The following is a 24,467-nucleotide window of genomic DNA, read 5'->3' as shown; positions in this document are numbered from 1 at the left end:
ATGGCCAAGAAGCTTTTTTTCGCATGCTTTCTTTATGTTTGTTGTTTGTTTTTGTTGGCAACTTTTGGCAGTCGTTGCCGCTCAGCTCTTTGCCCCTCAAATTTTGCGGCTTTTGCTGCTGTTATTGTTGTTGCTGTTAATGCTGTTTCGCTCGCTCTCGCTCTTTTTCTCTCCCACTCTCTCTCTCTCTCCCTCTCTATATCTATCTCTCTCTCTCTCTCTCTCTCTCTCTCTCTCTCTGTCTACTTTGTGCCTAACAAAATTTCATTATCTCTAGTGGCCGTTTGTTTATTTATTTGTCGAGTATTTTACGTTTGGCGCGGGGAGCGGGGTGCTAAAGAGACAGAGTTGCCCATTCCAATAGAATTCTTTTTGTTGAGCAAATGTTGTCAAAGCTTTATGGCTAACACACACATACATGCACACACTTAAGTTGTCGTATATAAAAGTATAAGCCCGCTGATATTCATGATTCTTCTGCTTTCTGAAATATATTTCTAATTTGTGCACATTTTGCCTGTTTAATTACCACTGTAAGACCCCCAAAAATCGATCGCACGTTGTCCGGTTTTATTACAAACACACGCATGCACAAGTAACAGCACACACACACACACACACACACGCACACACACACTCGCAATATTTGAAACTTTTTCTTTTACAAACACAAACACAAACGTTTGCAGCTGTTTTTTGCCGCTGATTTATGCTGTACAATTTGGAGTTGCTAATCAGCTGTTGATTTTAATTGGTCTAGTTGGACCGCTTATGAAACACATATATTAAATAACAGTTATTGCAGATTATATTTTGCGACATTTCTGGCACTCAATCATTTTTTATTGGCCAGCTCCTTCGAGTATCGAATCTTACACAAATATATTCTTACAAAAATGCCGCACACAACAAGAGAAGTGGACGACGACTCACGACAGAATGACGAACAGTTAAATCGCAGTAGTCGGCGACAGCGGCGCCAGTAACGGTCCAAAACAACAGCTGCAAATCGGCGTCGACATCCGCGGGATACGCGCACAACAACAACAACAACAAAAATCTAAAAAAAATGAAAGCAAAAAAAAACTGTTATGAAAACATTGGGCAGACGCGCCAAGCTTTTACCTTCAGCCGTGTGCAAAAGCTTAGGCTTATTCTATAAATATAACGTATAACAGTTTTGGAGCTTGCAGCTGGTGAGCGCTTTTGTCTCACCTGAAAGCTGAAACCAGAGTTAGAAACGGTTTTTAAGCTATGCCCAATGTTGAATTAAAATGTTAATAGGCTCGAAGCAGTTTGTATACCCCGTATAAAGCAAGATAATGAAGCGATTCTTGCGCTACATACCAAGTATCCCTCGTGATATCGCTTTCTTATCTACGATTAGGTATCAATTTAAACATTTTTGGGTTATATTTGAGCGCAAGATAAAGTTTTGCGGCCAAGATAAAGTTTCAAGTATCAACAAGGCGATATATTTACATTAAAGTAGCACATATTTTAAGCTCTACTTGAACGGATATTTCTCGTTAATAAAGTTAAATTGGATTCGTTTTCAAGGGTCTTTTAAAATCTTGATGTATTGGCTTCCTGACGATTTCGATGGGAAACATTCAAAGTTTCAAGCTGCTTAAATAAAGCTTAGCATGCTTTTAGGCCGCGAAAAGCTTTCACTTACTAAAAGCTGGCAACCCTGTGCGGCACTCGCTTAAAACTTGTTGCGCCAGTTTTGTTTAGTTGTCGCTTTCATCTCGTCCCACTCGAACGTCGCCCCGTCCGCAACCGCTGCAATCTCTCTCTAAGGTGGGTCATTTGTTTTTATTTACGTTCTTGTTGTTGTCGTTGTTGTTGTTGTTTGCATTACTTGGCGTAGGCGCGCGTTAAAGATTTATTTATAAATGCAACACAACGCATAAAGTATCTCGCCGATTTGTATTGTATTTAGTGCAATGTTAAATATTGCAGTAATTATCACATAATTTGAAAATTGTTTAACGTAAACTTGAAATGCAGCCACGCCCCAAACGAATTTGCATAATCTCGACTGCGAGATCCTCAACAAATTCGTGGGCCACAACATGTGCGTAAGTTGCTGGCAAAAACAATATCAGCAGATGCGTCAGGCAGACCATAAACTTAGCCTCGTTTTTCCAAAACTCAAAACATTTCAATTAACACATGATTTGATAACACGAAACTTGGCTACGCTACGATTATACTCAAAAGTTTGCTATTCAAAATATGTACATATTATTTTTCTTATTTCAAATGAAAGTGTTTAATATTCTATTGTGTACATATATGATTCCTTTTATTAAACAAATTTTTCATTTACTTTCCCAAAAATTTTGAATTTCTATCAAGATCTTTTTATGACAACGACAGACTGTGTTTTTATTAAACAAAGATTTATATATATATACATATATTTTTAACGATGCATTTTTTTTTTCTCAAAATATAAGTGTCAGGTATATACTAATTTAAAATGTATACCCTATAAATATATGAATTATCTAAGAACGGAATAATTTAAAAAAAATCTTTCGATTTTCCTAAAATTTCGGTTGATATTTACATACACAATGTTTTATTAAATATAAAGAAGTTCGTGCTAGTGAACGTCTCATGCTTGTTGACATAGTTAGTCTTACCTCGGCTTACATACAAAGATATATCGTCATATCTATTTACGTCAACGTTCACGTAAAACAACACCAAATCGGTCGTTCCAATGTTTGTCACGCATTTTCAAAGCCAAATTCTGTGGCAAAAGTGAAATTTCTGTGGAATGCGGTTGAGTTCAATTTCTTTGCCCATAAATTTGTGTATGGATAAATAGAATATGTATATGTAATGCTTTCTGTAGAACCGAATGAATGAATTGAGGCGCTTGAAGCTTGTTTTGCACACTCTGAATGCCCCGCCTTTATTTCTTATCTTTTTAGCTTAAAACGAATTCAACAAACAACTCTACTGATTGAAAATGGGTAATCCAGTGTGGTTCATTTTCTGGCTGTTGGTCTTCTGGATCATCTCCCTGGCGGTCGCATTCTTTTGTGCCTTCTTCTACATCGTCATCTACACACTTGTTGTGTGCATTCCGGGCCTTTCGGTAAGTGCCGGGTTGGGGGTTGGGCGTCGTATATATATTCCACAATGACATCATATCATTATTTGTGTAGTTGCCGAGTGCGGGCCGCTTATCGCAATTTGTAGATTTTTGTACAATTACTCAGCTAACTAAGCCAACTAGTCTTATGATAAAAAAAATATATAAAAAAAAGATCCCTTATTTATAAATGCCAAAAGTAATCGCGCCTATTCCATTATATTACAGGGCATATCGGATGTGCTGCTGCAGGGCCTACAATTCCCGCATTATTGCGCCAAGGCCATGGTGGACTGCAAGCCCCCATTTTAATAATTTACATTTCTATTTTGATATGACATAATATTAAGTGCAATAATTATAAATGTTCATTTTATCAGACTTGTTTATTTTTTTAAACGATAAATAATAATTATTATTTAATATTTGTAAATGGTCTTTTTTTTTATAATCAATCTTTAAGCGATAGCGTAGAGATAAGAGCCACTCTTGGTTGCAATTGGTACCGAGCCGGCTTTAGAATGGTCATGAATGGAGGAAAATCCTTATTCTATAGAAGTCAATATTAACAATTTTTGCTACACAATCTCGCATTTATGTTAAGGAGTATGATTTGAACTGATTCCATTGACTAAGCCCGCGATGCCCTCATTTTGTGGTCGAGGCAACTGTTGCAATCTGCTGGCTGCTGCCGGGCGCATCCGACGACGCTGCTGACGCAGCTGCTGTCGCTGAGGCAGGATCTGGAGGCGTGGCTGTTGCTTGCGTGGCGGGCGGTGCATCGCGCTCGTTAATCGCACGCAGTTCCAGTTCACCAATTAGCTGCATGACACGTATTTTGCCCTCGGTGGCCAATTTGGGCGGCAGCCCTTTGACCGTGGCACAAATGCTGTCAAAGAAGAGATCCAGAGAGTCGCGCGGTGCGGGCTCTATTGAGGTGAGGTGCTGCAGTTGATAGGACTGCAGTTGCCTGGACGCATACGACTGCAGCTGGGGCTGCCGCAAGGGCGTGTAGCAGCCATTCGCAATGGGCGTTATGGTCGCCTTTGAGGTGATCTCATGCGAGCCAATCGTGGGTGTGGCACCCGTGCTGGGCACCTTTGTCAGCGGTGCCGTCACCTTTTTAATAGTTATGCGACAGGGCAGCGGCGCGGATGTCGCGGGCGAGCAGTGTGTGGATAATTGGGTAGCTGGCATTAGCTGTCCGTGCGGCGTTTCATTGATGGTTACTTGCAGCGGCAAATTCTCAAACATACCGGAGTGCTGAGAGTCTGTTTCCGAGACGCGACGTTTACAAGCCGGTTCATATTCGGAATCTAGATCTGCATCTGCATCGGCACCGGCATCTGCGTCTGCATCGGCATTGGCATCAGCGTCCGCTTCAGGTTCCGCCTCTTCGTCATCTGCCTCAGCCACTGCATCTTCGTCCTCCTCCTCATCTTCGTCGGCTTCGTCATCCTCGTTGTCCGCTTCCGTCTTGCATAAGTCGCTTGCTGTGGCAAACTGTAGCGGCAATAGGCTCATATCGTCATCGTTGTACTCCCACTTGACATCGTCCACCTGGGGTTCCGCTTTGAATATGACCGACTTGCGCTGAGCATTTTCCGAATGCTTGATGCTGCCCTCGTGCTTGCCCAGATCGGAGCGCTTCGCGCTTAGGCGACACTCACAAATGGCGCAGAACACAAAATGCGGATCCGTTTCATCCAGTATAATCCACGGATATATGGATTGGTATTCGGGCTTTGTTTTCGGTCGCGGGTACTTCAGCAACGCGCACGGCCTGCGCGGTCTGTACTCCGATCGCAGAGCGTCGCTACGGAGGAATTGGCCCATTATATATACTCTGTATGTCAGTAAGAGATTAATTAAATGAATTACTTACAGTTTTTCCTGGGTTAATTGTAAATTTGACATTTATTTTTGCTTTCGACAAATATAAACAAAATGTGTTCAGTGTGACCGAATCTGCTGTGTTGAATACGACAAAAATACCAAATATAAAATACCAACTAATATACTAAGTGACGTTGGTGCAAGAAAACTAAATGATTGAAAAACTTGATTTATTTGTCTCCTCAATACACACAACCAATTTGTTTATTAACTTTAAATTTAGATAGCGACATTTATAAATCCGGCTAGAAGTTAAAGGGCTAAGTATTCATTTGTTGTTAGACGGAACTTCCACAATATATGGATATTTCTCCGTAGAACTTCTACTCAGGTCGCTTTTTATTTTATTACTAGGCGAACTTTTATTAGCTGTATCTTTGCTGTCAGATGCCCTATTTTCTTCGTCTTCGATAGGTTTTTGTATAGTTTTATCCGCTTTTTTAGTTAACATACGATCACTGCTGCTGTCATTTATCATTTCGATAACACATGGATAACTGCCTTCGGATTTGATGACCACTTTCTCTATTTCAGCTTGGTTATGGCACTGTACTGCGTCTCCATCTTTATCACAATCACATTCGCTTTGAAATATTATATATTATGTGTGCTTATAGTGTAATATTTTAGGTACTCGATATACGTACATATTGCTTTGATGATCCGGTACTTCCGTATCCTCATGGGAAGAGTTTACAACATTGACTTTATTCATATCACAGGCCCCAACGGTTGAGTTTAAATTTGAATGAATTGTGATTATCTAAAGCGATAAAAATGTTCATTTTTGTTTAGTTAAATTTCGACTGTGCTCTTACCCGCTCGTCTTTTGGCTCCTCTGTTTTCCGCATTCGGACCGGTAGGATCAGATCGACTATGAGGCCCACTGGAACGGGCTGGAGGCCCTGGATAATTACGTAACTTGCGTAGCATATTTTCACGAGACACATTTCTGGAACGCTCCAGCTGTTCATTGGTATTGCTCTTTTTTTGTGTTGAGGATTTGTTCTCCGTACTACGTCGGTTCTTATATGCCCTGTCGTCGGCCATATTTGACGGGCCGCTACGTCTCGATCTCTGATCATCGTTCGTTTGATTTGCGTGTCGATGAAGGTTGGTTTCAGTAACAGTACCTGGCCGGTACGCCCTATACTCGTTGGTTATCATCCTACGAAAGGCTTGAGCGTCACGATCATTAGCACGTCGCATATTCTTAAAATCTTCAATTTGACCAGTATATGGTCGTCGATGCGCTCGCAAATCAGAGCTGGAGCCCCTGTGGCCTATTGGCGTGGCAGCCCCAGATAGACCAGTTTTCTTCAGGTTTGACCCGAGATGATTGTTAATAGAATTTAAATACTGGCGTTTTTCCGGAGAGACTGCATGATCACCTTAAGGCCAAATTATAACAAAAGAAACACTAAAACATAAAATTTGCATAAACCTGTTGCATCGTCGTCATAGTTTGAGAATGGTGGAAATAGGGCAGATGTCCGAGCATCACGGCTAGTTTGACCGGTTGTTGGGTAATAGGGCGGAGGAAAGTTCGAAACCGCGGCATCCGCTTTGGGCCCATAGGGCGGACCGTATCCAGCGCCGTAAGTTGCGGGACATTTGTTACGTCTCGACAAATTTTCGTCAAGTTCGGGAAAGAAGGACTCCCACTGTTTGGTGAGTGAGTTAGATGATCTTTGTTTTCACTATCCAATATTCGATATATTGCTTACCATATAGAAGATAGCAAATGCTATCAGACATGCAATCAAAAGCACAGCAGTGAATTTTGTAAACTGCAGCATCAGGAAAAAAAATACAGCTATAATAACCTCAATATGATAGAGACCAATGAATTCCAGCGACTGGCGTATTTCCACAACTCTTAATGTTTGTAGATAGTCGATAACGGTATTGGCCAAATCGCAGCTCAGCTGCATAGCCTGAGCCATTCTGTATGAGAATTGATTGAGGAAACTAATTTACGTGTTGATGGGGTGAAAACATTTTTCTCAATTTAACGGAATACAATATTCCGAGTTGAACGTTTTTCAAAAGAAAATTTTTTTGAAAACTATAAAATACCAAAAATCAAAGGCCGAATAAATAAAATACTAGATTCAAAATACTAACCACAGGGCCAACTATCGCCTATTATCGAGCGATTGTCAAACTTATCGATAAATTGGCAACAGATGTTTTTGGAAAAAATTGCAAGAATTCCGTCAACAACTTAAACAAATTTAATAAAGCTTAGAATCATAGTTAAATGATACGCCGCACAATGGCCGATTTTGACATAAATGCCGGCCTACAGCACGTATTGAAGCGCATCGAGTTGGCGTTACAAAGTCGTCCCAAGGTAAGCATCTATAACATCTGCCATAATGCCATAGTGTGTTATCTGTTGCTATAAAACGTTGCTGTCTTATCAGGAAATCAACGCACCCAAACCCCTGCTGGTGGCCGTCAGTAAGACAAAGCCAGTGGAGTGTGTAATAGAAGCATATAAAGCCGGCCAGCGTCACTTTGGTGAAAACTATGTGCAGGAGCTGGTGGAGAAGAGTCAGCATCCGGACATATTAGCACAGTGTCCCGACATCAAATGGCATTTGATTGGACATCTGCAGAGTAACAAAATCAACCACGTGCTTAAGTTGTCCCCAACATGTCAGGATCATAAATATTGAATAAATCGTGTCTTACAGGTGCTTAAGCTACCCAATCTGCACATGGTTCAAACGGTTGACAGCGAGAAACTGGCCAACAAGATAGATGCCGCCTGGGCGAAGCTGCAGCCCACGCCAAGTGAACCACTGCGTGTGCTCGTGCAGATCAACACCAGTGGAGAAGATGGTAAACGTTTTAGATCAAAACCAAGACGCATACACCATATACTCTTGCCTTATCCGTACAGTTAAGAGCGGTATTGACGCCAGCGCTGCACCCTCACTATTTAAATACATCAGCGCCAATCTGAAGCATCTACAGCCTGTGGGCATTATGACAATTGGCGCCTATGGATTCGATTATAGCAACGGTCCCAATCCGGACTTTGTGGCACTTATGCAGGCGCATCGCGCCATTTGTGCGGCCAACGATTTGCCACCCGACGCGTTGCAGGTCTCAATGGGTATGTCCAACGACTATGACAAAGCGGTACGTAGTACACCAACAGCTGCTTTGGACTAGCTATATTCATGTTGTTTTGCCTGCAGATCGAAATGGGCAGCACTATAGTGCGCGTTGGCACAGCTATTTTTGGACATCGGGCCGCAAAAGCATGAGCCCAAGGCAATCGAGTGAATTGCTAGAGGAATGTGCCACATAGCGTTCGCGCCGTGGGATGTTTCTCTATGTATAATTCTAGCACAAGTTGTAGTGCCTACGATTAATACAGTTGCTTCTCAATGACGTCCGTAGCTAAGAATTGTTATTGGAAAAGCGCCCGTGTGCACAAAAACAAATGAAAATCTTCCAAGTTCGTTTATGTACCATATATTGATATACATGCCCATACATGTTTCTCTGTGTACATATATACCCATACATAAATGTAAAAATGTATGCATATGAAATTGATTTGGCTTGTATATTTAGAATATCTTTAGATAAACAAATGTTATGCGTAGGTTGTGGTTTTCCTGTTACCTTTGTGATGCTTCGAATGCTATATAGCTGTAATATTCCATATTAGTTTTATTAATGCCATACTTCCAAATGTAAAATCAATGTTGTTTGCCTGTTAAATATGATATTCATTTTTTGCTTATGAATACGTCCGAATTTCCTCGATAAACAGAATACTTGGTGCGATGAATTTCATTATTCCTTTCGGCATCTCTTGAATTTCTTGCACTATTCTGCATTATTTTTAATTTGGCGTTCACGTAAAGCATTCATCTTGCAATTGTGGGATTTGTGTTTTTTATTTTGCTTGGCTTAAGGCCAACGGGTTGTCTGGTTACATGCCAAATTTCAAAACGCTTTGAAATTTCGTTAAAAATTACTTTCGAAAAAGCTAAAAAAAAAAATAAATTTTCATTTTCAATTACGTCTACGTGATGATTTATCAATGCATTTTTAGGCCGACAACTTAAGGGCAAAGTCTTGCGTATTCAGACTTTCGTTGGTTTTGAATTATGTGTTTGGGAATTCGATATTCAGAATATAGATATGGCAAATTAAATCCTTATGCATTATCTTTTTTAATTTTCTATTACTGCGACATATGAAACGTATATGAGATGAGACGTGGGAAGTATGTATTGTAGTAAAGTAGTATGTAAAAAATGCACGTATATCACAAAATTTGTATCACAGAATTGATTTTTTAAATATGATTAAAACAGGCTTAATATGAAAGCAGTAAAAAGAAAATATATTTGTTTGATCTGACTGACTGACTTATTGGCGATCAACGCACAGCCCAAATTGCAAGAGCTAGGAAGTTAAAATTTTCGCCGAAGTTTCCTAAGGCGATGTAACTACACTCTCAGACGGGGCTTTAGGAAATTCCAGCCGCAGCTGTGGAAAATAGGTGAAAATTATTGTGAGCAATTTATTTTTGTCATTCGATCGGCTTCAAACTCATTTACAAACAATCCACTAGAGACATGATTCCCCATGTTTTGGGAAATTTACCCCCTAGGTCAATTTTCAGGATTCAATCAATATCAAGTATCAGCTAAACTAATTTCTTAATTTTTTTTTTTAAATATGTTTACCACATATTTGCATATCACATATCAAAATGATTAGAGTTGGTTAAACATTATTTTCAAAATATTTGCGGCGAAATTAATAAATATCGAAAATCTGTGACCCAAATCAAAATCGAAAAAAAAATAAGAGGTTTCCAATCATTGTGAAACCTGCAAAGGTTTATAATTATTTAAATATAATGCCAAAACTCAGATGAAAGTAGGATCAAGATTGAAAAACGTAAAAATGTATAGATTAAATATCATATTGAATTGCATTTTCATTCATTCCAAAAGATGTTCCAAATTCACTCGATATTGTTATCAAGCATACATTTAAATAGAATTGAATATGAAATATATATAACATATGCAAAGTTCATTTAACTTTATGATAGGTAAAACAATCCATATTTCTTATGGTTATGCAATGTACATGGAAAACTTAAATAAGAGATGAACAAAGTTTATTCTACTATGTCTTTGTTATGTATGCGACACAAAATCTATAGCTTTGGAATTCTCTGCTCTTTCTCTTTATATTGCACAATATGCAAACATTTTTAAAACAGAAAATGCCAGTCGTTGAAAATAGGCAAGGTAAAATACGAACGACGTCTATATAGCCGACTTTATACTATATGCTACACACATAGTCGAGCAGGCCACATAGGTATTTGTGTATGTATACAGATACATGTATATACATATTTATGGCCAAGGGAAATGTAGGTGATTTTCAGAGCAAGAGGACACCTTCGAAAATGCCTCCAAGAGCAAAGATGAATAATACAAAACAAGTTTTTGAATGCTATGGACACGAAAATGTATATGGCAGACGCATAAAGCACTAGAATCTGTTCATAATACGCCAAAATAAATTTCAACATTTACCAAACTGATGTACATACCGATGTATATAGCTATTGTATGTGCATATGTATGTATATAGAACTATGCATATACGCATTTTCTGAGGCGTACAACCATTTGCTCTGGCCGTTAAAATTAGATTCTGATTAGAGGCGCATACGATGAGTAAACATTTCAGCCCACCGAGCTGCGTGGACCATGGGGCACCACCCGCTGCCCACCGTGCGCCTGGGCGGACCTCGCCTTGCAGATACTAAAAAAGGCAGCACGAATCGGGCAGACACAGATACAGATACAACGAAACGAAAAAGCTGCCCGAAATGCCGAATGCCGAATGCCGACTGGGTAGTCGGGTCTGGGTTCGGGTTCGGGTTATGAAGAAGAAACGGCTGAAAAAGATCTTAAAACATCATTGTCTTGACGATAAAATCAGCCATTGATTCAGTGTGCTCTGACCGCTCGACTCGATTAGACAACACATCAAAGTTCAGCACCATGGTAAGGAGACACGGGATATACTATAGTACCAGATCTAATGGACCGCTATAAAGGACTCGCGTACTATATATATATACATATATCTATCTATATATATATTTATGTATACATTTGTTGTGCAGTGAATTTGTTGCATTCGAAAGTTATTCAATCGAAACTGAAATGAATTATTGAAATATTGTTATTAAAGTAAATATAAAGATCAAGTGAATATCGTTAAATGACCTCAATGACTCACCTCTATGTGGATTATTGTGCCAGTTGCCAGTTGTGCCTGGATATATATATATATGTATATGCATATCTAGTTCGATAATGGAACAGTTGAAGCGAAAACTATTTTGAAATCCAAATGGTGTGAAAAAGTTTCTTTCATTTCGAAATATTCTTTATACACACGCGTGAAATTCTATAAATGGATCGGTCGGAACGTAATATGATAGCTAGAGCGAGACGTATATAGCTTTCGCTGTATCTTACGTAATACGCGTCGGGTATTTTTAGCCATATATTGGGAAATTTTCTTTCGAAATATTTTCGAAATTTACAAAGGAAATTGACCAAATGAACCAAATGAACCCCAACTATGATTGAAATATTAATGAAATATATTTTCTCTACTTCCAATTCCAAAACTCTAGGCGGATGAGAAGAAGAAGGTTAAGAAGAAGAAGACCAAGGAAGAGGGTGGTACTTCCGAAACCGCTTCTGAGGCAGTGTCCGAGGCAGCAACCCCCGCACCAGCTGCTACTCCTGCCCCAGCTTCTGCTACTGGTTCGAAGAGAGCGTCGGGCGGCTCGCGTGGCTCCAAGAAATCGAAGCGCGCCGGCTCCTCGGTGTTCTCTGTCTTCTCCCAGAAGCAGATTGCCGAATTCAAGGAAGTAAGTTTTGTCAAATAGCAATCCAAACCCAAAGTTCCCTTGGCTGTGCCTGAGCCTGTACCTGTGCCTGTGCCTGTGCCTGTCACCTGTGCCTATACCATGTCATGTCGCATCCATGACCATCAAATCACAACAAGACCAAATCACCAACCACCTCTCTCTCTCTCTTTCTCTCTCTCTCACTCTCTCTTTCTGCGCGCGTGAATCAGGCCTTCCAACTTATGGATGCCGACAAGGACGGTATTATTGGCAAGAACGATTTGCGCGCTGCCTTCGATTCCGTCGGCAAGATCGCCAACGACAAGGAGTTGGACGCCATGCTGGGCGAAGCCTCCGGTCCAATTAACTTCACCCAATTGCTGACCCTGTTCGCCAACCGTATGGCCACCTCTGGTGCCAACGATGAAGACGATGTTGTTATTGCTGCCTTCAAAACATTCGATAACGATGGTCTCATCGATGGTGATAAATTCCGCGAAATGCTCATGGGCTTCGGTGAGAAATTCACCATGAAGGAGGTCGATGATGCCTTCGATCAGATGGTCATTGATGATAAGAACCAAATCGATACCGGCGCCCTGATTGAAATGCTAACCGGCAAGGGTGATGAGGAGGAAGAGGAAGCCGCCTAAGCAGCAGCTGGCCCCGTACACATCCTAACTCTAACTCAGCATCCATATTACAACCAACAACAACAACAACAAAAAAAAAACAAAACTTAAAAACTTTTAAAATCGTCTAAAAAAAATAATAAACGTAATTAAAAGAAATGCTCGTTTTACATATGTAAATTTTAAATATTTATATAATCTCTTTTTGTTAACCAACACCACCACCAACAAGAACAACAACAACAACACAATTATTACTCTTAACTTCTTCAACAAACAATTTGGTATGAACTAAGAACATTTAACCATGTACCAAGTTCCACGTATCATTTTAGGGATACTTTAAATCCAAATGTCGAAGCGCCATCTTGACAGCTAGTTTTCTAGTTGATTTATTATTAAATTTTACACGTAAAATTTATAAATAACTGAAAGTCTATTTTATTTCAAAAAACACACTAAGAAAATACTTTTAAAAAAAATGAAGAAAAAAAAACAAAGAAATTCACATGTTTATTTTTTAATTGCTGTTCGTTGAAGAATCACAGAGAAAGTTACAAAAAAAGATGAGCAAGCGCCGTGGGTAGCTTATGATATAGATATATACATATGTATATATATATATCATCTATATCTATACTAAAAATATATACAGAAATAGGTAGGCCTTGGCCCACATTTGTTAGTTAATCATTTTACAGGTTAAGGAGAGAGAGACATATACAATTCGTTATCGTTAGGTTACTTTCATCTGAGAGCCAAATATTCTATATAACTAAACTATATTAAATTATGCATATATCTCAATCGTTCGTTTAACAATATTTCAATATTTATCAATATCTATAAATATATATTATCAAAATATATCAAATTACAAAAGTTATTGAGAGTTAGCTTAATGAAAAGAACAAAACATTTAAAAAGTTCATTCACTCAAATTGTTTTTTTTTTTGTGCCAATTTATATAACTTACCCGAATGAAAAAAAAAAACTAAGAAGAATATTCACAAACTTTCTGCTTATGAACTACTTACTATCAAGAAAAAAAGTGTTTCAAGTTTATGCGTTCAACAAAAGTATCGAAAAGTTATTAAAATGCAAAAGTTAATATTTATTTTTGATGAGTTCACGTTTATGTGTTTTCTAAACAAACGGAGATGGCGCTATGCCTTTTTGCATAGATCTAAATATTAATATACCCATATATATATTCTATATGTACATATGATACCACATCAGTGTGTACTTAATGGGCGTGCTCGAGTTCGAATTCGATACGATACCCTTGTACAATGCATATGGCGCATAGCATGGCGACTATCGTCTATATGTCGAATCTTTTTCGAGAGCAAAAAACTATCCCCCCTAGCTAGGACAGAGGCAACTGAGGCAATGGGCGTTCGACTCATTGCCGGGTGCATCAGTACCAGAGAAGTGGAAAGGAAATAGGCAAAAGAAATATTAGAAGAAAAACATATCTAGTAGTTTTGACTTAAACAATACACAATCATTAATACTAAGGCTATATTCAAGCAAAAGCAGTAGCATCACTTCACCCAAATTACTTACTAAAGGAAATTACAAACACAATAACTAATACAACAAACACAATCTATAACTAAACCAATTCAATTCAATATGCAACGAGTTGTTAAGTGCGAAAATCTTTACTTCAGTATAAATTAAGTTACATGGCAAAAAATAAAATATAAAAAAAAATATAAATAAAATAATAATAATTACATTTTTAACCCGGTCAGAAATATTACCAAAAAAAGAACTGTTTTTATATAACAATGATGATGATGATGATGATGACTTTAATAGAATAAATCAAAAGCGAGTCGTCTAAAAAAGAAAAACTACGTTGTTTCATTTTCGTTTGGGTGGGAACTACTTTTCAGTGGCAAAAGAAGGTAGTTGAGCAGAGAAAACCCTTTGCTTTAAAAGTTAAACAGCTTAGAATGAAATAGAATTTGGAACTAATGATAGCCAAGCTTATTGAATAAGTATTTCTGAATAATTTATGAAAGGATACCAGCTTGAAGCTTTAACTTGAGCCATTTGCTTAATATTTTTGTTAATTCGAAGAAAAAGAAAAAAGCCAGAATTCCCGCTGTTGACAGTTTTTCGTTTCAAAATTGCGCCATTTGACGAACTAAAGTAAGAAAAGCTGGCAGCACTGGCTGGCATAAAAGTAGTATAAGAACTGCATCGGCTAACTACTTGTATAAGCAAGTTGGCCGAAAAATAAACTCTTTGTTCATTTTGTATAAGAGCTGTATAAGACTAGCTCGAGTTGAATTTAAAGCAAAAGAGAGACGCCTTTAACCAAAAAACTATAAGACTTCATTTGCATTTGGCTTGCTCCAGGAGTAGTATAAGTGTCGTATAAGAGCGGCTACAGCTGGCCACGGCCGGTTGGCTGCTGAGTTGAGCGTAGCAAAACAAAATCTCAGCTAAAGCGAGTCTCAAAGCAAAACCCGACAACAAAGCCCAACTCAACAAAATTGACAAAAAAGAAAAAAAAACAAGAAACGCTTTAAGCCAACAATCGTGCTTTGTTTTCGACCAGTTTTCAGTTGGATTGCAACGTGTGCGGTTTCTTACACAGAGCGCACGCATGCGCTGTAAATTATGAAAGTGCTGAGCGCAACAGTAAAAACAACTATTTGGCAATTTCTTTGAGGCTTAAAAAAGCTTGTTCAAAAAGAAGCTAAAAGCAAGTCTTCGACAAGCAGCTAAGGAACATGCCGCAGAGCAACCAGCGAATGGGCGCCATATTCCGGCAGCTATGCGTCATCTTGGCCCTTGGAATTGCCACACAGAGCGGAGGTAGGTGCAAGCACACACATACATATAAATATTTGTACACTTACACATGTGTATAACAAGGTTTTAGAAGAAATGCGGAACAGCCTTGTTCAATCGCCTTCGATTCCCACGCATTGTATGCAAATCCATCGAAAGAAAATCCACGGGGAATTCAGATTATGCTGCACGTAAGCGAAAATGAAAGTAACGAATGCTCTATTTATGAGTAACCGACTTTGAGATACCCTGTGGCCAGCTCGACGTGAATAATATGATACTGACCTCACATCGCCTATTCAGTTTTGAGCAAATTGCGGGAAGGAAGTCAAGAAAAGTAAAAATTCTTGATTCGTTTGCTATTCAAGTACATAAATACTAACTTGTATATCTATAGCTCTTATATGTTCCGAGATATGATCCGAAAACCTAAGCTGAAAATGTATATTTATCGATTTGGGGATAATGGGAAAGCTATCGAATTTTTTTTATATAAATTAACTTGATCTGCGTTTGGCGTACAACTTATATTTCGGGTCGGAGATGTTGTTTTCTACCTGCTTTATAAATGTGAGAAAATGTATCATACACTTTTCGCACAAATACAATGATTGTAGAGTATAAACATGTTAGCCAACATATATTTTGAGTCATCATCCAATTTGCTTTGTTCTTCTGCTTCGTAAACAGCCGCGGCACAACATCTGATTGCGTACATCTCGCAGCATGGCCTGCACGGGGAGATCACCTTTCGCCAGGCCGGTCCGCAGTTGGTGGAGATCCAAGCCAATCTGGAGGCGACACTGCAGTATCCGGATCAGGTTTGGAGCTGGGCGGTGCGACGCTTTCCCGTCGACTACACTAATATAGAGCCCGATGAGCGCTGCGAACTGGAGCGTCTGGGCGGACAGATCTTGAGTTTCGATGAGGAACTGGACTATTTGGTGCTGCCGGGCAATGAGACGGCCAGCTGGCAGCACAAGATGCAGCTAATTGGAGATCGTGGCATTTGGGGCAAGTCGCTGGTGCTGACAGAAGTCAATTCCAATGCGCGCATCTGCGCGACGATCACCACTGTGCAGATGCCCGTGGAGCACATGGCAGAGGCGCGCTTCAATACGCCCATTGCGGGTTCTGTTTACTTTCGCTGGCTGGCGCCGGCCGACGGCGCCAGCGGCGATACGCTGATTTACTCGGATCTGTATCATATTCAAGCGCAGCCCGCCGTTCCAGAGCAGGAGCAGCAGGGGCGAGAGTTCACGCAACATCATTGGAAGATCTTTGTAACGGACATCTTCAAGCACGATCACCATCGCAGTGAGGATAACTGCAATTTCCTACAGCTGGTCTTCGATCCGCAGGGCAGCGGTCCAGGCCAAGGTATTGGCGACTTGGATGCGCGTCTGGGCAGGATTGGCGTGGCCAAGAATGCCCTGCGTCAGCGACAGCGCAGCGTTTTTCGCGATGCCAAGCTGGCGCTCTTGCCCTCCGACCTGACCATACCGCATCGCACACTCTATCTGGTACTCTACGACAATCAGCATCCGGACAATTACTTGGCCTGCACCAAGATACGCCACGTTCAAACCCTGACCTACAAGTAAGTTGCAGCTGTGGCCATTTGCGCATCACTAGATAACTGCTCGTGCTCTTTTCCAGAACCTTCATCAATTCCGGCGGCGTCAAGGGCGAGGTGACCTTTACACAGCGCTCCAAATTTGATCCAACTTTCCTCAATTTTACCCTGTCCACTCCTCATGCGCCGCACGTGAGCCGCAAATTTGCCGAGGATGTGGCTGCCTTTCGCATTCACGGTTTGCCGCCCGCACCGCAACGCATCGGCCAGCCGGACTACTGCGAGACCACGGGCGACCTGCACAATCCCCGCGAGTTGCAGCAGGAGCATGTGCCGCCGCCTGGCTATGGCACCCAGGAGCAATACGCCCTGGGCGATCTCAGTGGCAAGCTGCAGGGCCGCAACAAGAAGTACTGGCATCAGTATGTCCTGCCCGGCACCAGCTCCGAGCTGAGCGGCCTCTACTGGGACCTCTATCTGCCCTTGCAGGGTCGCCACAGCATCGCCCATCGCAGTCTAGTCATCTACACCTACAACCGGAGTGATGTACATAACATAACTAAGAATATATGGGGCTGCTCCCCGTTGAACCAGTATCAGCGGAACGGGGTGTATCAGCAGCCCATGTTTACTGCCCAGGTAAGCATCAGTATCTATATCTATATATATACATCTCGTATCTGATCGTATGTTTTCTTTAAAAGGTACTTTTTCGTTACCCGATAGTCGGTCGTGTCATCTTTCGACAGGCCGCCGAGCAGCCCTGGCAGGATACGACTGTGCTGTTTGAGTATCTAATTCAAGCGGATGGCTCCACGCAGAACAGCACCTACGAGCACCGCTGGGCTATACACAGCAATGCGCCAGGCAAGGATTTCTATGACTGGCAGCAGCGCTGCCTCTCGGCCGGCGGAGTCTTCAATCCGTTCAAGGTAGATTGGGGCAATCGCAGCGTCGATGACTACTGCCAACCGCAACTGCCAGCCATGTGCCGTCTGGGCGCGCTGGATGCTCGTCTGGGCAGGCTCACCATAGCTGGTGGCAAGCGCAACGCTAGACAGCTGAGCCGACGCATGTTCAGCGATGGAAATCTGCCGCTATCCGGCACCCACAGCATACTGGGCAAATCGCTGGTCATCTACGATGACAACGGGCCCAAGGCTAGAGGCGAGCGACTGGCTTGCTCCAGCCTGATCGGTCACTATCGCCGCAAGGTGGTCGCCAAGGACTGGTATGCCAATGGAGATGCACTGACGGTCGCCGGCAAGCTGGAAATAACGCAGCAATCGGAGTACGACATCAGCAATGTGGAGGTGCAGTTGAAGGGGCTGCAGGACAACGGTGGCTATCACATACACATGGTAAGAAGTAGCCAGCATTCGGTTGGGGCAAGTTACTGATCTGAAGTTGTATTTGCAGACACCCGTTGAGGCCAATCTGGCATTTCCCTGCGAGGCCTCTACGCTGTACGGCCACTGGAATCCTTTGGAGGTCAATCCGAAATCGTCGCCACCACCCAAACAGGGCACTAGCGATCAGTACGAGATGGGCGACCTGAGCGGCAAGTTTGGACGCCTCAACGGACTCACACACTACGAGGATGCCTATAACGATACCTACCTGCCGCTCTTCGGCTACAGCAGCATAATTGGGCGTTCCGTGGTCATCCACAAGCAACCAAAAAACGCTCGTTGGGCCTGCAGGTGAGTTGACGGGCTAACTAATTGAGTGCGATATATATTTTGTATATTTTCAGCACACTGGAGCGTGGCTATAGTCCAAGTGAAGCGCGGGAGTTGCGTGCCATCGCCTCATTTCACCATCCCACAGGTTATGCCTATGGCTACATAAAGATGACGCAGCTCATCCACAACGATGGCAGTCAATCGGAGACCGTGATTGAGGTGAAGTTGCGGCATCCCGGCAAGAACGATCGCAACTCAACACGCAACCACAACTGGCAGATCTTTGTCAATCCGGTTGGTGTCGATGCCGCCGTCAAGCCCACGATAACACGCTGCGTGGCGGGTGGCTACGTCTGGAATCCCTTCTACACACAGCTGGCGGATCCCTTAAATGTATGTGGACTGTATCAATCTGATAGAGTTACGTCTAATCCGAATCATCTTTTTGCCTGCAGCTCGATCTCTATGAACAGGAGTGCGGACCGGACAATCCGTTGCGTTGTTATGTGGGAGATGTGGGTGCGCGTTTGGGCACCATAGGTAAGTAGCTCCACCAGGAGCTGTCACATTTAATAGATTGCCTAATATGAACTTAAATCAGATCTTGGTGGGGAGCGCGTGGTGCTCACGGATACCAATTTTCCGCTGGAGGCGCCCGTTGGCGCCATTGGCCGCTCGATTGTCATCTTTGGGCCGGACCATTCACACGAGCGTTTCGCCTGCGCCAACATCGAACCCGATCACAATGTCATCAAGTACATCAATCTGCAGAAGCCACCACGTTTCGTTGTGTAGGTCCAACCCATCAGCAGTGTCCAATCCTCAACTAAAACACGTTTCATTTGCAGCGCACAATTTCTGGAGGAGCTGCGATCGGTGATGGGCATCCCGGAGTGGATGCTAGACGTAGATGCGCGCAAAACAAAGGAGCTGCACGGTGGCGCTTGCATCCAAATGATCATACACTTCAAGGGTCCTCTGGCGCATCGCCTCGAGCTGGACATGTCGCGTCTGATAGCAGCAGGACGTCTGGATGCACCAAGTCTTTTCATTCCGGGCTATGTCAACCAAAAGCGCAAGGCAACCATCTCGTATCGCACGTGCGGCGTCAGGGATCGCAACGAGAAGCGTGAGTACACAGCAAGCTGGGATTGAAGATACGTCTCTAGAAGAGATTCTCTCTCTCTTTTTCTTTCAGGCACCAAAACATTCAAGGGCAGTTTCTCAGCCAGCTTAGCCTCAACCCAGCCAAAGTTTTACATATTAGCTGTGACAGTCATCAGTTTAGTTTTTACTAGACTCCTGTAAATATTTTTTATAGATTAAGTTAATGGCAATAAAAGATATAATATATATATGTATATATTTAGGTAACAAAAACATTCCTATAAAACACGATTGAATTATTTTTAATATTCAACAAAATATATATATCTCATACTATATTAAATATATAAATTATCAACCCATTGGATAATAAAGATATAAATAACATAAGTCTGGACAATTTTATATGCTTCATATTCTTTACGAGTATTGCTCATAAATTCGATCGTTCCCCATATGGTTACTATTCATAAACAATACGTGGCATTGCGATACCAACAAGTAGACTTGGGTGCTATTTTTAACACCCTCTAGGCAGAAATCTGGCTGTACCCTATAAGAAACAAACGCACCCCCAAAAAATGAACCAGATTTGGCATAAGAACATTTTGTGCGCCTGCGCCTTGCTCGCCCCGAGGCCATCGATTTTTCTGTTTAAGAATTTTCTCATCAGTTTTGGGCGAAGTGCAGTCAAACGAGTTGTCAGTTTCTAAGGAATTAGGCGCGAATAATGCAGCTAATTGCACTTGGGGTTTTTATAAGTTTGGTGCTCGGCTCCAGCGCGGCCATAAGCGGACCGTATCTGTTTTGGGGTCACGAGAAAGTATTCAATTTGCAACCCCAAGCGTTAGTCGATGCCAGTACCAGGGAGCAGCCGCTGACGCAACTGTTCAAGGATGCCAAGGCAATAATAATTTTTTTGCGGAATGCCACAAGCCGCCTGGAGGGCATCAAGTATCCCAAGTTTCAAAATCTGGTGAAGAACAACGCGTGGACATATGTGCCGCAGCGCAACCTGGCCGTAGAGCCCTTCAGCTACAACGCCAACATCGAGGTGTGTATCTATAACATTTGTGTCTGCCATGTAGAGCACCATTCACCACCCACTAAACACCCGACCAAACATTTGAACAGGTCATCAACCTAACCGGGCAGAGCGAGGAGGACGACGCGGAGCTGCTGACGGGCTACAATGATGCTCTTACCGTTTATGGCCATGGTAAAGTTCTGGGCATACTAGCCAGTCGCGAGGAAGAGGCACACTATCTGGCCAAGCGCGAAGCCAAGGACGAGGGCAAAGAGGAGGCCACAACCACACAGTCAACGCCAACTGAGACGGAGGTAACACACGTCTATATAGCCGAGGGTAATAAGGCGGTCTTGGCCCTAAACGGACCACCCGAGCTGCGCTTGAGCAACGAGACGCTGCTGCTGGAGGAGCACAACAAGTTGATCACCTTCGATGATCAGCGCTCCAAGGGCTTTGGACGTCTGAGCATCACCTTCATGTACAACAGCGAAAAGTGCACGCTCCGATTTAAGTTCTCGCTGCTGCGCGGCACCTGGCATCTGCGCAACGTGGAGGTGGAATACCGGGATTATAAGGCCGTGTTGCCGGCAATTGGTAACGAGTATACGCTGCCATCGGCACCGTTAGACTTCTCGTTCCGCTGTTCCTCCGAGGAGCTGCTCTTCACCAACATCAACAGCAACAGCAATGAGACGCAGATGAGTCTGCTGCTGACCGATTACCAAGTGCAGCCCTGGCTGAATGGCCGCAAAGAGTTTGGCGATGTCTACGACTGTGTTGGCTTCGTCTCGGCTCCCATTCTGGCCGGCCTGCTGGTGGTCTTCTTTCTGTTGGGCATCCTCTCACTGGGTATTTCTGCCATGCTGAGCATTCACACGCCAAATCGCTTCGAGAGCTCCCGCAATAAGCAGCTGACTTTCACAGTGCAGGAGTAGAGCTGCATATCCGCCTGGACGAGTGTGTTCCACAGCTTTGGACCCTGCTGCAATATGTTTGTCCTGATTACCTTTACGCCTGTTAATCCGCTGGCATTATTAACGTTGGCCATCGAATTGTTTCTCATACATTTGCTGTTTGTGCTGATTGTGCTCTATGTTTATGTGCTCTGGTACTACTAATATAATGACAGCCATTCAAATTACCTACAAACATATATACATATAAATACTTACTACAAGTAAAAAATTAAATGCAACCCAAGTTCGGTTTACTTCGAAATTTCAAGCATATATTTTGTTTTGGTTTATTTGCTAGTCGAATTTTCACACACTTTATCGAAAATATACCAAACGTTGGCATTTTTAGTCACTAATTTATTTAAAAATACCAAATATGCATAATAATATATCGATACTTTATAAAACAATTTTTGGCGCCTTCGATGCTTTTAAAAATGAAAATGAAAATTGTATTTATTTTAAGAAATTTGTTTAATTATTAATGTTGATTTATTTCATTTAAGTTAAAAGTTTACATTTACTCTAAATTTTATAATAATTTGGATTCAAAACCAGAACCATTTGAATAACAAATAAATTAGTGAACAATATATTGAACGTCTAATTGTAGTTTTCACTAAAGTCGAACATCTTGTGTTGACCCGGCAGATTGTCATTGCTGGGTAGGCGACGAAAAAATCTGGGCGTCGAATGGCAATGCTGATGAGCATGCCAATGGCCGTGGAAACCATTAAGGTGGTGGTGGTTGGGGTGGTTGTGGTGGTGGTGGTGGTGGCGATGGTGGTGTTGGCCATGATGATGATGATGCGACCACCAGGGTGCAGCAGACCTTTCTCCGTGGCAATGATGGCTCATCTGGTCATGGTGCGGCTTATTTTCCCTGGAACAGAACATTTTTGGTACACTTAATTGTTTTTGCGCTCGGACAAGCTTTGCTATAAACGATTCAACGAGAGAACTCGAACTGCACGAACAAGCGAAACGGCTCTTAAATACCTAACGTGCTGTCTGATAACATTTCATAGGCTCTGGCGTAATATGTGCTAGGTGCTGCGTGTTTGCCCTAAAGAGAGCTACCTGGCTGATAAACCTGACCGGGTCTAGACTTGTTTGAGGGTTTATAGTGTGTTGTTTATATGTATATACAAAATTATACTCTGTACTCGTGAATTTATAGACCAGATATAATTATATTTGCAATATAAATAGTTAAATATTATTACGATTCATTATTACGAACTTTTATACCTTTTATGTGGAAGAGCATTTGAGCACAGTATAAATAAAAAAAATCTATAAAATAAATTGGTTTATTGTATTTTTGTTTTCATATGTGCTAATTAAGTTGACTTCGCTAACTGGGAGATTGTGAAATTGGCAAATGTTTGTTTACTAATGAAAAAGTGAAATGCATTGCTGCTAAGAAAAATGAAAATAAAAAAAGAATTTCAAATCTGGTTGCCGAAAAAGGACGGCCGTTTGGCTGGAAATTCTGGTTATCTGCTTTATCAGTTTTCTTCGACTCTTATTTCATTTTTCACAACATACTTACTTTCATTGCCAACTGCACTCGCACGCAATTAAAGCCCCACAAAACTGATGCCCATATGCTCATCGGGCAGTTGCAGATGCCCCAACTGCCCAACAGCATGTGGCATACTGGCACCTACATCTCGGCTCCTATGTTGGGGACCAGCCCAGGCCGAACTGGCCGCGCTTTGATTTATGCATCATTATGCATCACGCCAATTGCTCGTTTGAGGCGCCTATACTCTATTAAAAGAGTGATAAAGAGTATATTGGCTTGAACCACGTTTGAATTACTGATAATTGGTATATATTCTTTATATATGTTCGTGTATATCTGTCGCTCACAAGCTAAAACCATCAATTCCATCAAGTTTGGGTTTTGAAAATATATAACTTACAGATTTGCAAACCCAGCTTCCCAACCTTTATCTAAAGGCGGGCAAGGAATTTACGGCCACGCCCACACCTGACACAGAATATTTCATAAAATTTTAAGAGCACAGTTTGACAGTCATTGCTTGATGGCAACTAAACAAACGACAACCCAACAAACCAATAGACTCGCTTCGACCTGCTTTACGTTGTTGTTACGCTGTGAACAGAGCATTGGGCAGTCGGCAACAGCCGTCCGTAAGGTTCTTACTTGTTTTAGTTGCTTTTGGCTTGAATTCGAGTCAGTGGCCGGTTTTTATTTTTAATTTCTACGACTGACATACGACACTAGCCGCTGGCTTTGGGCCACCCGATTTTAGTTTTTATTTTATTTGTTGCTTTTTTTTCACTCGCCATTCAAGATTTTCCCAAAAATGTTGGCCTCCAGCTGCGTTCGAGATGCGTTTCCAAAATAATAATAAAAAAAAAAAAAACAAATTGTTTGGGTTTTATACAGCATCCGCTGCGGCGACTGCTCTGGGCTTTTGGCTGGAGCTGGAGTTGCAAGTGAGAATGTTTGGGGCAGCGCGTACGTCAAAGTGGGTCGACTTCGATTGCGTTCACTTTTCTCGCTTACTTTTACTGTCAACCGAACGTGCGGCCCAATTGCGGCAGTTCAGTGACATAAACAACAACGTGCCGTGGCAGGCAGCCCGAGGCATGCTGCAAAAGCAAAAGTTGCACCTGATTCTGTAATAAGAATTGCGATGCCGCGGATGGAAGGCTCGAGCTGGCGGCAGCTCAACTGAAAGCCGCTTGGCGACTG

The 24,467-nt window shown here is 41.9% G+C and overlaps 7 protein-coding genes across 8 annotated transcripts; 5 read left to right on the top strand and 2 right to left on the bottom strand.

Moving 5' to 3' along the window:
* Positions 1 to 1,735: 1,735 nt before the first annotated feature.
* Positions 1,736 to 3,508, top strand: LOC115761258. Its single transcript, XM_030702971.1, has 3 exons — positions 1,736 to 1,803; positions 2,949 to 3,115; positions 3,341 to 3,508. Exons 2-3 carry the CDS (start codon positions 2,987 to 2,989, stop codon positions 3,422 to 3,424), a joined length of 213 nt encoding a protein of 70 aa, XP_030558831.1. The 5' UTR covers positions 1,736 to 1,803; positions 2,949 to 2,986; the 3' UTR covers positions 3,425 to 3,508.
* A 34-nt stretch (positions 3,509 to 3,542) lies between these two features.
* On the bottom strand, positions 3,543 to 5,095 carry LOC115761254. Its single transcript, XM_030702967.1, has 2 exons — positions 4,998 to 5,095; positions 3,543 to 4,928 (listed from the first exon to the last, which is right to left on the bottom strand). The coding sequence occupies exons 1-2, from the start codon at positions 5,027 to 5,029 to the stop codon at positions 3,761 to 3,763; spliced, it is 1,200 nt and encodes a 399-aa protein (XP_030558827.1). The 5' UTR covers positions 5,030 to 5,095; the 3' UTR covers positions 3,543 to 3,760.
* Positions 5,096 to 5,172: 77 nt separating this feature from the next.
* Positions 5,173 to 7,059, bottom strand: LOC115761255. 2 transcript variants are annotated; one of them, XM_030702968.1, is made up of 5 exons: positions 6,736 to 7,059; positions 6,453 to 6,672; positions 5,827 to 6,399; positions 5,656 to 5,771; positions 5,173 to 5,592 (listed from the first exon to the last, which is right to left on the bottom strand). In XM_030702968.1, the coding sequence occupies exons 1-4, from the start codon at positions 6,952 to 6,954 to the stop codon at positions 5,725 to 5,727; spliced, it is 1,059 nt and encodes a 352-aa protein (XP_030558828.1). In that variant the 5' UTR covers positions 6,955 to 7,059; the 3' UTR covers positions 5,173 to 5,592; positions 5,656 to 5,724. The 2 variants fall into 2 exon arrangements, with proteins under 2 accessions (XP_030558828.1, XP_030558829.1); XM_030702969.1 differs by having other exon boundaries at positions 5,827 to 6,387; positions 6,736 to 7,057.
* A 130-nt stretch (positions 7,060 to 7,189) lies between these two features.
* Positions 7,190 to 9,795, top strand: LOC115761256 (pyridoxal phosphate homeostasis protein). Its single transcript, XM_030702970.1, has 5 exons — positions 7,190 to 7,364; positions 7,438 to 7,650; positions 7,711 to 7,858; positions 7,920 to 8,161; positions 8,221 to 9,795. The coding sequence occupies exons 1-5, from the start codon at positions 7,272 to 7,274 to the stop codon at positions 8,287 to 8,289; spliced, it is 765 nt and encodes a 254-aa protein (XP_030558830.1). The 5' UTR covers positions 7,190 to 7,271; the 3' UTR covers positions 8,290 to 9,795.
* Positions 9,796 to 10,985: 1,190 nt separating this feature from the next.
* LOC115761572 (myosin regulatory light chain 2) lies at positions 10,986 to 12,674 on the top strand. The gene is made up of 3 exons (XM_030703359.1): positions 10,986 to 11,076; positions 11,718 to 11,957; positions 12,167 to 12,674. Exons 1-3 carry the CDS (start codon positions 11,074 to 11,076, stop codon positions 12,587 to 12,589), a joined length of 666 nt encoding a protein of 221 aa, XP_030559219.1. The 5' UTR covers positions 10,986 to 11,073; the 3' UTR covers positions 12,590 to 12,674.
* A 2,623-nt stretch (positions 12,675 to 15,297) lies between these two features.
* On the top strand, positions 15,298 to 19,964 carry LOC115761335. The gene is made up of 10 exons (XM_030703071.1): positions 15,298 to 15,406; positions 16,073 to 16,982; positions 17,042 to 17,597; positions 17,663 to 18,319; positions 18,378 to 18,661; positions 18,715 to 19,036; positions 19,099 to 19,183; positions 19,245 to 19,434; positions 19,492 to 19,772; positions 19,842 to 19,964. Exons 1-10 carry the CDS (start codon positions 15,322 to 15,324, stop codon positions 19,949 to 19,951), a joined length of 3,480 nt encoding a protein of 1,159 aa, XP_030558931.1. The 5' UTR covers positions 15,298 to 15,321; the 3' UTR covers positions 19,952 to 19,964.
* Positions 19,965 to 20,133: 169 nt separating this feature from the next.
* On the top strand, positions 20,134 to 21,988 carry LOC115761736 (V-type proton ATPase subunit S1). The gene is made up of 2 exons (XM_030703621.1): positions 20,134 to 20,804; positions 20,885 to 21,988. The coding sequence occupies exons 1-2, from the start codon at positions 20,481 to 20,483 to the stop codon at positions 21,713 to 21,715; spliced, it is 1,155 nt and encodes a 384-aa protein (XP_030559481.1). The 5' UTR covers positions 20,134 to 20,480; the 3' UTR covers positions 21,716 to 21,988.
* Positions 21,989 to 24,467: the final 2,479 nt, after the last annotated feature.

The sequence above is a fragment of the Drosophila novamexicana genome, unplaced genomic scaffold (genome assembly GCF_003285875.2).
Source record: "Drosophila novamexicana strain 15010-1031.04,08,12 unplaced genomic scaffold, DnovRS2.1 tig00000485-arrow-pilon, whole genome shotgun sequence".
NCBI lineage: Eukaryota > Metazoa > Arthropoda > Insecta > Diptera > Drosophilidae > Drosophila > Drosophila novamexicana.
The sequence above is the reverse complement of the archived record's forward strand: the minus strand, read 5'-3'. Positions and strand labels throughout refer to the sequence as shown.